Genomic DNA, 12,879 nt, shown 5'->3' with positions numbered 1-12,879 from the left:
TTTTTCCAGGTAAACAAACACAACCATCAGTCCCAATGATCCCAGATTCATTGATTGAACGGGGCATTATATAACAGTGAAATCTTAGGGCTAAAAGATCACCTGGGGTTGGCATGTGAACAATGAAATGACAACAAAATATGACTACAAGACATCTGAAACTTTTATTTGAGCAGATTAAATGTTCAATCGCAATATATCACCTAAGTGAAAGACTATAAAGGCAGCATCAATGCTGCTTATCTGTAAATGGGTTGAGAGGAAGTATGAGGTGTGACATCTGTCATATAAACTCTTACCTGCTAAATTCCTTGCTAATTCTCCATGATCTTCTAGATTCCCATGGTCCTTGGCTATAATTTATCAGCAATTCTTACTATAGCATCTGTGAGCTTACTCAGAGCAGCAACTAAACTGTTGGCATGATCCTTCCTCTGATCCCTATCCAGTTGAGAGTTTACATTCTGAGCTTCAAGTTGTGCATTGAGCCTTTTACTATTTCTTTCCAGAACTTTGATCAGCTGCTCTTCCATGTTAGTTTCCGCACACCCGTCCACCGAAACCCGCCTTCGCTTCCACCTCTCCTCAGACATAGGTCCTGTCCAAGCATCTGAGCAGTGTTGTTTTCCTTTCTGTTTTCCTGCATGATAGAGGGAAAAGAAGTAGGTCCTTAGGGTGTTCTCAGCCCTTCTGGCTGCAAAATATCAAAGATTCGTTTGGTATAGCACCTCAATGAACTCCTGAAACATATTAAATCTAGAACTAGTAACCAAATCCAATTACTTCGCACCAAGAAAACATCTCAGATTTGATCTTGGAAACTCAATGGACTGGATCAAACGAAAGCGTAAAAGAATTCAAATTATTTGCAGGTTCAGACAGATTGGCCTTACCTTGAGAGGTGCATCCCTGATAGAACTTTTGAAACTTCCTCTCTGCATATTAAACGTGAAGTCACAGATGCAAACAATGTCTTAGAACATTACCAGCAAGGAAAAAAAAAAGTGAAGAGGGAAAATTCAAGGAAAATTCTATGTGAACCCAAATGTCCAGGATCATGCTGACAAGAAGGAAATAGGAAAAGAGAGCGTCAATGTGAAACTTCGATTACCTGAAATAGGCAATGGTATAGGGGTTGTCTGTGTAGGACTCTCTGTAGCAGCAGTGGTTTCCTTCTCCAAACTCCCACTGGCTTCCTCCTGCCCCAACTGTTCAGAATCCGAAAACAGACCGTCTTCTGCTGCAGCCTGTCTACCGCTGTCGAAAACTGCTTCCTCCTCCTCCTCTTCCTCCTCCCCCTCCTCCTCCTCTGCCTCCACAGCCACTGCCACAGGCTCCATTCCATCGCTGCTCTTCACATCTGGCATTGCAGAGACCAGCGCCAGCGGGAAGGCTGTTGCACTAAACGCCCTTCCATCCAAGACATCGTAAACCTCCCTATCAAAGAAGCCCGGCAACTTCCTCTCCCTCCTCAAATCATTCCTCAACACCCAGAACGATTCAGCATCCTCCCTGACCTCAGACTCCCATGTTTTGATCTTCTTGAAGTCCCCAACGAGATTGCTCCACCTCTTCCGGCACTGGACAGGACCCCTGTTGACACCATGCCTTCTGCAATAAGATGAGACTGAATCCCACTTGGGTTCCACCTGGTCGGACCCAAAAGCAGAAGAGGATCTCCTCCCCCTCCTAACCCGATTCTCTGCAATCTTCTTCCCTTGAATGAGGACAAACGTTTCCTGTCTGGTCCACCGAGGATGCCTGGCTACTTTATTCTTATCATCACCTCCATCAATCCCATTGGACACCCCCACCCCCACCCCCACAGCATTCTCATGCACGTCGCTATGCTCCGGCGCCATCAACACATTGCATGAGATGACAAAGACGAAGAAAGAGGGAGAGGAAATGGGAAAATGAGTGTCTGGCTGAGCATTGGTTTAGAGCCTAATCTCCAATGGTCTTTTGAGGGGCCATTTGATGTGTTGTTCATACTATGTGTGTACCAAGTTTTTTTTCCTACCATATGTAATAGAGTGTCCAAACAAAGGCATCACTTTCTCCTTTCAGACTCTAAAATCAAAACCCCATAAAAAATTTAAAAAGAAAAGAAAAAATCTCCTTCTTCATTTTAAGGGCTCTCTTCCATTTTTCCATACAAGGGTACCCCACCCTCCTCTCAAGTGTCCAAACCAGGCCATTTCTTTGGGTGCAAGATCAAGCATTCTTACCCTCTTCAGCCCTAAACTCAGCAATGAATTAGATATGACAGCTCCCATTCTGCTGTATTAGGAACTCCTAGAATCACCCATTAAGTTTTGGCCCTTTTGGGCACCATGGGGCTTTTGGATTTGAAGCAATGAGAATTCAGAAGGAATATGAGAATATATAGGGTATGTTCCCCTCAGATATACTTAATTTGGGATATAGAAGGTTATGAGCAATGAATTTGGGATTATGGTATCTATATGGGGTCAAAGGCCCAAGTGGTAAAAATCAACCCAAAAGCTGTCAAAATCTTTTGGTTTTAATTTATAGATTTAGTTTTGAGGGTAAAAACTATCTCACTAAACTAAATCTTTTTGATATTATATAGAAAACTTTCCATCAATCAAACGGTGTCATGTATACAGCTTTATCTCATTCCTTTATATCCAACCCTTATAGCTTTATATCTCTCATATATATATATATATTTTCTATCATCATTCAACCGTATTAATTTCACAATACATTTGAATCAAAAGATTGATATGATATCGAATTGATACCATAGATTTTTCTTTGGTTTAATTAAAATGGTGAGACTTTGGGTAGGGGTTCCAAAGTATATTAGGGTTTGGACTATGGTATAAAAATAATAGAATGGACAGATCCAGCACATAGTAGGTGATGGGTCACCTCTCTTAATGTTCATGGCTTATCTTTCTTAAATTATTAATTAATTAAGTCTTTGGCCTAATTGGGTTTTTCTACCTAATCAAGTTGAGAAAAAAATAAATAATAATATAAAAAATAATAATAAATAAACATCATCTCTCTAATTCACATCTCAAGTCTCAACTAGCTGTATCTCAATAGACTGCTCTCGGGCCTGGCTTTAAATCTAGATGGGACGTTGATTTTGGTTCACTTGTATAGTTGTATGTATCACCCTCAGGGCCCATTTGTGAGGGCCCGCTTTTAAAGCTTTATTTTTATTTTTAAATATATATTTTCCCTGCGGAACGGGGAGAGAAGGAAAGGGAAAAAGAAAAGTGATATATTTTTCCCGCGCGATTTTATTGTTTTTGATCGAAGAAAAGGACTAAAGAGAACCCTAGGCGAGTTTTGGTAATGGAAGAAGCGAGAAGCGAATTGGAGAGAGAAGAAGATGAAGAGGCTACCGAGCTTCTAAGGGACCGATTCCGACTCTCCACCATCTCAATTGTGGAAGCTCAAGGTTCCATCCTTTCCTCTGTTTGGATACCGAGAAAATAAGGACATTGAATATCAATTTTAACGGTTGCGTTCTATTGATTGATTGAGCAGCGAAGAAAAGCGATATGGAAATCTCGGAGCCGATTGTGGCCTGCATTTCCGATTTGGCCTTCAAGTATACAGGTAATTCCACAGCATTTGAATTACTCAGACTTCTGATTTTTCTTTTTTTTTCGTGATTTTACATCTGAGTGGAATTCAGCGGAGCTGTGCTTCTTACACTTGAATTTAAGTATTAAACTAGTGGATGAGATTGTTAAATTTTTTTATTATGCAGTTTGTTCGGTCTTTAGCAGTTTTGGTTAAAAGATTATGAAAAACATTTAGAAGTTATAAAAAATGCACATCAAAAGAAAATTGGGAGCTCAGGTTTATGTACACACAACCCAAAAAAAAAAAAAACCTAGTACATATTGCTGCGCTTGCTTCGTGATTGAATTCTAGAGGAATTTAGTCGAAAAATGAATTCCCGCAAAAGTTCATCCCATTCTCTCTAAATTTTTTGAAAAAGGGTTTTTGTGGGGCCTTAACATTTTTCCTTTTCAAATTTCGTACCAATAGCATTATGGGTGCCAATCTGCCATCCTACCGTGAAAGTAGGATTTTGATTGAAAAATGAGAGGGGCAAAGAAGTTCTTGGTCCACCCAAGAGTGAGTTGGAAAGCATCATTTTTAGCTTTCTGATTGGTTACAGGTTTACCACCCTTTTTTATACCTACATGTGTAATTGCGGCAGGGGAAAAAACCTCAATTCTAGGAGATGTTGAGTTGTTCTATTTACTCAAAATTCAACAATTGAACATGTACCAGTACTGATCAATTAAATTACATTTAGATTTCTGTTGGTTTGAGGGTCAATTTACTTGATTTTGTTAATGGAGAAACAAATAGGTAAAGAGAAACAAGGATTGAAGAAATTTTCTGTTTGTTGAATTTTGTCCTCCAACTATCACAACATTTGACATGAAAGCAAGCAACTACTGAAGTGAAATTGCAAAAACAACAATATGCTGTCTGAATAGAATTAACAGTTTAGTTTACTGTGAGCCTGCTTAATGCTGGAAATTTTAGGTTCATAGTGTAATATGCACAATTCTTTTCATTTCTAGTTTTGTTTCTCCCTGCTGGACTATTGGTTTTAGTTTGGTAAAGAGTGTTGAACTGCTGAAAAATGTTAATATTTTGAAAAGCAGAACAGTTGGCAAAGGACCTTGAGTTATTTTCTCAGCATGCGGGTCGTAAGACTGTCAACATGGAAGATGTCATCCTCTCTGGTGAGTTTATATCATCATTTGAGTTTCCAAGGACTATCAACATCTCTGAAACCAAATGATATTATCATTTTCTTATGTCTGGTACCTGTCTTTAGCATCTTCAGCTGGAGTTGGGGCTCTAAAGCTTGCCAAGTAATTTATAGTCCATGCAGGGCGATTCTTTTTTTTTTTTTTAAATAATCATCTATTGCAGATTAATTCTTGCTTCTATATCTCTGATTTTGACCAGCAGTAAGGTTTGTCTTACATTGTGATATATTAAGATGAATAGATATGATTCTTTGCATCCACTTGTACATGGGCTTAATCCCTCCATGACTAGTCTTGTTATTGCATGAGACATATTGTTCCATTTCAAACTTTTAGGTTGGCAGTATAAAATTCCTTCCATTTGGTTTCAGCACATAGAAACAAACATTTAGCCTCCTCCTTGAGGTCCTTCTGCAATGATCTCAAAGCAAAAGAAATCCCATCTGAGAGGAAGCGGAAGAAAGCATCAAGAAAGGAGGACAAAGCTTCCACCAGCGTGGTCCATATTCCAGATCTCTAACTGAGGGTTTCCCCATGGCCATTGCCTAATGAGTACTCAAGGCAAATTAAATATTGATAATTGAGGGAAAACTAATATTCAATTCGACTTCCTATTATTATACAGATTTCAGGATCACCTTTTGGTAAATTGTACAGTATAAGGGGGTCGGAGCCAACACTTTCCCTGCAATGCTTGACTACCAAACAATCCTCATTAAATGCATAACCTAGATAACTCATGCTGAAGTTGAATGAGTATTTCAGTTACACCAAATTACGCTGTCTTGTTGCTTCTTTATATCTACTTTCATTTTAAATCTCCATGTGTGGCACTGACAAATTGTTTCAGAGGGCTAATACCAGTGAAAGTCAGAGTTTCCAATTCAGACCAAGTTCCGGATTCAGATCACATTTTTTGTTGATCTGTTTCTTCAATAGGCTGGGTGCAGAAATTAAAACGGTGACACTGAATAACTCCTAAAAGTGATGGAAATCTATGTCAAGACTCAAAACAACCACTCAATCCCAAGAAGACATGGAACAGTACATACTTATATTGGGATCCATATCTGACCCGACCTCATTTCACAATGTTGTCCAGCCCAATTTGGCCTTTGAGTGAGTATTTTTCATCAGCTCAATCCAATACCTGGTGACCTGTACCAAGTGGGGATCTAATAGGTTTAAGTTATTGATTTTTCTAGTATGAAGCTTGGTTCCTTTCCATATATTCGAGCTAATAGGTTTGTAAAAAAAATGTGTATATCTGGCCAGGGCTTGAATTAACTTTTATTCTATCGCTGCTGCCATATGGGCTATCAAAACCAGCTTTATAATGCTGGATGCATCAGGAGTTGATTGTTCTTTTAATAAATTGCCGGTTTTTCGTGCATGTTTCTTTGTGATTTTGATATCCATGTTAGTTTTCCAGGTAAAGCTGCTATGTGGTTGAGGTTGTTCTGGGTTCTGACACTGGCATGTGAGAGAATTGATTTGGATACTAAAAAGTTGGGTTGTTAATGTTTGGATTGCGACCCAAAACTTATTTTGATAAATGTGAACTTGACATCAGATTTGGATTTGAAGATTCAACAAGGATCTGAATCTGATAGACTTTTGGGCTCAATCAATTTGGGCAAGTCTTAATCAGTGCTTTGTAGAGCTTAATGAATGAAAGACAGGAAAATGTCCTCTGTATCTTCCTTTAGCCTAGTGTTGCCTTCTAAAACAAACCAACTAAAAAGAAGAAAGAGAAATAACTGAGTCAGTGCAAATTGTAAACAGTAGGGTTGTGATTAGGATGGGGGTGGTGAGGATGAGAGGTGCCAAGGCTTTTTTCTAAACTACAGAAGAGTGTTGAGAGGGAATGAGGCATGTTGGGCATTAGTTTGGCAAGTGGAAAGTTGTTTCTTTTTTTCTTCTTTCATTGAGTTTCCATCTAGTTAGGTGAGTGTTAGGGGAGTATATCACCGACTTTCATGGAGACTCTTGCTTTCCCTTGGTTGGTTTGGTATTATGGATTGGAAGTTAAAGACTCTGCATTGAGATTTGAGAGTGCTTTTATTCAGAGGCCCATTCTCCCACCGTCTCAAATTTCATGGGGAGCTTCAACTTTCACGTGAAAGTCCCTGGAGACCGATCCTTAGTAAGCAAAGCCTGGGTGAAACAGTTGAAAATTTTTCAATCAAGAGGGGGGTGCTGAAAAAGTGACGAAAGGGTGCAAAAGTGATAAAAAGTGGACTTACTTTAGGTAGAGACGTATTGGGTAATTTCTATTTTACTAGTGGGAGTAAAAGTTGGGCACATGTGATGATACCTTTTGGAGGGCAATTAGTTTTTGTGATTTGTTATTAGAAAGGGCCAAGGGGCTCAATCATTAGATTAAGAAAATGAGGGAACCAAAGCTGAGGTTGTTTGAAGTTTGAACTGCTCCCCCAGAGGTATTTCCAGATGAAAATTTTATTTTATGGTACAACTAACTTGAGGGAAGTGGAGAAAGGTTGTGAGATGATCTTTCTGGGAGAGGTCCGGTCATGGTAATGAAGGGTTTCTTTTCTATACTCATCGGAGAGTGTGATACATGTTACCAAGGTCTTATTATTTTATTCTTGATTTTATTGTTTTGTATTTTAATCTTATTATTGTGTAACTTGATGTCATTTACTCGTATCATTATCTTATATATTTATATAATTATTTAATGATCCAGATTTTATCATATACTTTGAATGATACAAACAAAAAATTTCAACAAATACCTCTACCATAGATTTGTCCAATAAAGCAAATGAGGTATTCCAAGGGTAAATAGGTGGTGTGAACTGTGAACTGCTCCCCCATGAAAATTTCATTATATGGTACAAGTACAACAAACTTGGAGTGGATTAGAGTTTGGGTGAGAGAGGTGCCTTTGGGAACATAGTCTGAGAGTGTATTACTTACTCCAGAGGTAAAAAAAGGGCGGGAAGGTGTGTTTTGATTTCTTTTGAGAATTGGCCCTTTTTTTTTTCCTTTTCCTTGGAATATTATGGGTGGGACAAGGACAAGGATGATGAAATTCTGGGTTACCTTTTGTGTTGTCAGGTTCTTAGATGAGAGTAGATTCAGTCAGGGGAATACAATAGGCCCGATAGGGTCCCACCACCCCCACATTGGAGTTTTGTGAACCCCCTTTCTCTCACTCCCTGCCCCTCCCACCTCTGTCTCAAGTCTCAACCTCCTCCATTCGGTCAAATTCCCTCTTTTGGTCATCAAAATATATGAGTTGGGTGTCTTTTGAATCAATGGATCAAAATAGCATTTTTTTTTCTTATGTAATTATATTTTGATTTGCAAAAAAAAACTAGTTTTGATAAATCTAGAAATCATATTTTCAAACTGAAGTTTTAGCATGTATACAAAAACTATGTTTGAAAACTAGGATTGTTTTCCTTTTTTTTTTTTTTTTGTTAGGACTTCACAAAAACCGTATCTTTCAAATGGGTCTTAAATTAATTAAAAAAACAAAGGATTATCATATAGTAAATTGAATAAATGTTTCAAAAGCGCACCCATATTCCAATGATGTCTGGCTTTCTATAAAGAAAAAAAAAATATCAATCCATATATACCCACTGCACAAAAACTAAGAGCCTTTAATCTAGAGAGGGAGTTTTGGAAAGTAAATAATTGGGGGTTGAATTTCTTGAGGTGGTGACAGGTAGGGACCCAGTTGCCGGGCATTCAACCATCCACTACCACATGGCCCATATGATGGGTCTATTCCTTCCATGGATTAGGCATTAGGGATTAGGGATGAGGATTGAGGGTGGGTCTTCACTGCCTTGTGCCGAACTGGCTATGGATAAGGGGTTGTTGGACTTTGAACCAATATGAAAGAATGGGAGCTTTTTGGCTTTACTTGGATTCAGGTGTGCAACAAGGTGTAGTGGGATTTGTAGCAACCATTGGGAATGCTCAATGCTCCACGGATTGTGCAGCCTCAGCTACCTTCTTCCAAGTTCCAACTCCATTTACCTTCTCTCTCCATTATGATTTCCACCTTCAAATGGGGCCTCATATCCTTGGTGTCTCTCTTCCATCGTTTTCTGAACTGAATTAATTTCACCCCATCCCTTTTTGAAACTTCATTCAACACATATTTGCTACCCTACTTGAAATTTCATTAAACACATATATTTGACCAAAGCTCAAATTACGGTATATAATCAAAATCTCAAGCAAGATTAATGAAATTAACCCTTTCTTAAATTTAAAGATGGTCCATTTCAATTGTTTTTCTTTTATATTTAGTAACTTAAATATAAAAATAAAATAGTTAATTGTTTTAGTCTATACTATATATCTTTTTTTTACTAAAAATTTAAATATCATAATTATTTTCATATGTTATTCAAAATACTCCATAAAAAAAATAACTAAAACTATTTAAAATTTATTCTAAAAAAATAATAAGTATATGTATATAAACATTACAAATATTTTAAATTTTTGAATAGATTTTTGTTTTATAAAATATTAAAAATAAATAATGTGAATTTCTATTTTTAAAAACAAAAATCTGTTTTCTACATTGAAAAACAATTTAGAAACAGGACATCACCCCAAATTACAATGGGTTCTTAGTCCCTCTTATTCCTTTAGGTTAGATGTTCACTTGAATGACTATTTAGTATTTACATCTCTCTGTAATGTCTGCATTGTCCGAGGTCTGTTCTCATCATTCCTCACTTGAAATCAAATGAAATGATGCTTACTTTTTCTGAAATCCTGGTCATGAATTAATTACTTAGTTGAATTTGGGTTTGTCCTTCTGTCATTAATATCATTGAAAAAAATTAGTAATTTCAAACAAATTATTTTTTAAATTCAGGGAAAAGAAATGGATAATGGACGTATTGTCTCAGCATTTTTGTCTGAGTAACTAGCAGTTGTGGCAGTGGATGAGTATGAAGTTGGGAGTTTGAACCATGACCCATACCTCTTTCTTGGTCTTTGGAGCTTTAAAGGCATGACACGTAGCTAAAAAATAAAGAGAGTTGTAAAAAAAATTGTGCTGTTGTCGATGCCACATAAATAAAGCCCCATTCCCAGTCGCTGTCTCACATACAACAACTGTGAATCCAACGGCCTAGCCTCCACCTTAACCACGTGAACCTTTATCCTCAACCGTCTCCGTCTCCATCTCCACCTCCCCCCGTTTCCTTTTCCAAAGAACCCTCCCACACCCTTTTCACTAGTGCAAATCCCTTTTTTCCTTTTTTTTTTTTCCTTCTATTTATTAATTGTTTTTTAAAGTACTTTAAATAAAAATAGAAAAAATAGCTCAAATTGATTCCTAAAAACATTATGATTTTGGTATCTTAAAAAAATTGTTAAATATATTTTTTTAACTTGAGAATATGTGAAATTTTAAAAAGAATATGACAAAAAGTGTCCCCTAAGTCGTTGTTTACTAAAAAATGGAACCCCTTGAATGCCTCTATCCGAAGTAAAATTATCCGAAATTATCTAATACCCAATATGCCACATCACCTTCTTTTTTTTTTAAGTGATTTATCTTTAGCTGTCCTTTGGATTTACTTTGTGGGGTCACATGGCAGATGATGCATGCATGCCCTCTTATCAATCTGGGGTCTAGACTCTACAAATACCTTTGGATTTATTACATGGGTGATTATTTGGAAATATCAATGATTCCAATATATGATGATATTTGGAACATATAAAAAATAAAATTAATATATAAAATAACGAAATCATGAATAAAATGAAGGTGTCATGCCATTTTTATTAAGTCTCGGAGTTATCATATGTTGGGGTTGCCAAAAATCTTAATTTACATTTATATGAATCATTGCCAAAGAGGGTTTGCAATGATTACATTGAGAAAAGCAAGAACCAGTATCTTAATCATATGGTGTCTCCACTGAATTCCTCCCCCACAAAATAAATAAATAATCTACTGGTTATTTGAAATATGTAAAAGCTCGTTTAGGGGCTTTGGTATGAATGGTATCTCAATGGGTGGCCCTAAAAGCTTGGAAGTGTCTTCCTCCACTTAAATGCTTCTTTCACATTAACCAAAATTCTAAGTTAAGACTTGATTTAAGTATTTAACCAATAAATAAATACATATATTCCTACTTTTAGTTTTTTTTTTTTCATCTTTTTATAATGATAATTATAAGTTTAAAATATCCCTCGATATTTAAAGTAATCTCTTACAAAATTTAAGTATTTGAAATCTTTTTGAAAATATGAAAATACTTGAGCAATCACTTTAAAAGTTCATTATTTCAACTATTATTTTTATTATGTAATGTACTATTAATGATAATATTAGAATGTTGTTTTCATTTTAATTTATATGCAAGTACTTCAAAATGTTGGACCTTCACTGAGTTCTATCTGCAAAAGTTCTTCTCGAAGAAGGATTATCTATTCATATATCATAAATTTATTATTATATATCGATTTTTTTATTTTTTTTATATGCTCGTTTTGCAAAATAACACCTTTTTTTTTTATATTATAAAATAATTTAATTGATATTGGGGAAATCTGAGGAGGTTTGTATCCAACGTGTTTCAAGCTTTCCATATTAGAGACTTTGGCTGTCCCAACGTGTTTTTAGTCTGGCATTATTGGGAATTGATGATAATTGCACCAAAAAAAAGGAAGAAAGCTTTTATAGGATGAATCAATCGGGGGGTTACAGACAAGATTCAACCATGTAATTTACCCCAGCAATATATATATTAAAAAGGTGGTCAATGTGGACCTCATAATTCAGTGATGATATTCAATAAACCTTTCATTTGGACCCATACTTGCATATTTTATTTTTCCAAAGCTTGGCTTTAGTGGGCGAGGGGTTGATCATTGATGGGAGCTCAAGCTTATAAAAATTCAAAAATAAGGGAAAATGATCCAATGCCCTAATAAAAAATTTATAATGTGTGATAAGACCACAACCACTCACTGATTACAAGTCGCATACAAATCACCATGGTTTTTTAATCAATGCCCTTCAATTATTTTTTATTAAATATTGTTTTCCTATTAAAGAATTAAAGTATTTTTATAGGTTATTTCATGTTATTTTTTTATGTATAATATAAATTTTTTTATAACAAGAATGATTTGTATTTCTTCTTATCTATTTTTTTTATAAATATAATACATTTAAAAAATAAAATCCACAAACTAAACCTCGTATCAAATTAATTTTTAAACTGATGTATCTCAGACATCATCCATGTGGTCTAAGATTTTTAATTTTTTGTTACAAAAATGTTGTTAGTAATTATGGTTTTGAAATCCTTTTAAACATAAAATTGTAGTTGATGACTTTAGTTTTAAATTTAAGTTTAAAATCATAGTAATTAATTGTGATTTTTTAAATTTGAGTTATTTTTGGATATTTTTTAAATGGAGAATAAGAAGAATGTTTTAAAAATATTTATATCATACGCATATGAGTATGTTTACCAAAAATAGGTAAAAAAAAGCTATCTTTTAGATTTAAGTTTTTAAACAAAATCTTATCCATAGAAATAATTAATATTGTAATAAATAGGAGAGGAGTGAGGAGGAATGGATTGTTCACAAATCCATACACCTTTCGTACACGACACCCATCTCGAGACACACTCCCTCCCTCCGCAGCCCCCCCTAAGCCCTTGCTCTCATCACCGATTTCTTTCACGCACCTAATGCCTTTCTTAGCTATTATACCAAATCCACCCATTTTTCGCCACACCCCCCCTCCTCTTTCATTCATTTTTTCTTTTCTCTCTCAAATTTTGATAAAAAAACATCCATATAATAAGAGAATTATTTGTTAAATGATTCTTCATACCACTCTAAAAGTGATTTTCAATATTATAAAATGGTTTTTCATATTTTTTTAGAATAAAAACATTTTCTACAGACTTTAAAACAAAATGAATTATTTAAAAACAAATTTAAGAAATAAGTTCTTAATCTTAAAAGTATCATTCTTATAATTTACCTTAAAAAATTATACGTGTTTTCTTGTTTTTTTTTTGTTTATTAAAGATGAATAAAGTGCCGTATAAAGTGTTTTAAA

At 35.4% G+C, this 12,879-nt stretch overlaps 2 protein-coding genes across 5 annotated transcripts; one reads left to right on the top strand and one right to left on the bottom strand.

Annotated features, from left to right (window-relative positions):
- Positions 1-141: 141 nt before the first annotated feature.
- On the bottom strand, positions 142-2,015 carry LOC100266238 (trihelix transcription factor ASR3). 2 transcript variants are annotated; one of them, XM_002280845.4, is made up of 3 exons: positions 1,112-2,013; positions 894-935; positions 142-640 (listed from the first exon to the last, which is right to left on the bottom strand). In XM_002280845.4, exons 1-3 carry the CDS (start codon positions 1,860-1,862, stop codon positions 354-356), a joined length of 1,080 nt encoding a protein of 359 aa, XP_002280881.1. In that variant the 5' UTR covers positions 1,863-2,013; the 3' UTR covers positions 142-353. The 2 variants fall into 2 exon arrangements, with proteins under 2 accessions (XP_002280881.1, XP_010663797.1); XM_010665495.3 differs by having other exon boundaries at positions 634-740; positions 1,112-2,015.
- Positions 2,016-3,072: 1,057 nt separating this feature from the next.
- On the top strand, positions 3,073-5,559 carry LOC100257797 (centromere protein S-like). Of its 3 annotated transcripts, none has more exons than XM_002284573.4 (4): positions 3,073-3,442; positions 3,532-3,603; positions 4,674-4,754; positions 5,156-5,559. In XM_002284573.4, the coding sequence occupies exons 1-4, from the start codon at positions 3,337-3,339 to the stop codon at positions 5,302-5,304; spliced, it is 408 nt and encodes a 135-aa protein (XP_002284609.1). In that variant the 5' UTR covers positions 3,073-3,336; the 3' UTR covers positions 5,305-5,559. The 3 variants fall into 3 exon arrangements, with proteins under 3 accessions (XP_002284609.1, XP_019082012.1, XP_019082013.1); XM_019226468.2 differs by lacking the exon at positions 5,156-5,559 and adding an exon at positions 4,850-5,113 and having other exon boundaries at positions 3,155-3,442; XM_019226467.2 differs by lacking the exon at positions 4,674-4,754 and having other exon boundaries at positions 3,137-3,442.
- Positions 5,560-12,879: the final 7,320 nt, after the last annotated feature.

Source organism: Vitis vinifera, chromosome 17 (assembly GCF_030704535.1).
Source record: "Vitis vinifera cultivar Pinot Noir 40024 chromosome 17, ASM3070453v1".
NCBI lineage: Eukaryota > Viridiplantae > Streptophyta > Magnoliopsida > Vitales > Vitaceae > Vitis > Vitis vinifera.
The sequence above is the reverse complement of the archived record's forward strand: the minus strand, read 5'-3'. Positions and strand labels throughout refer to the sequence as shown.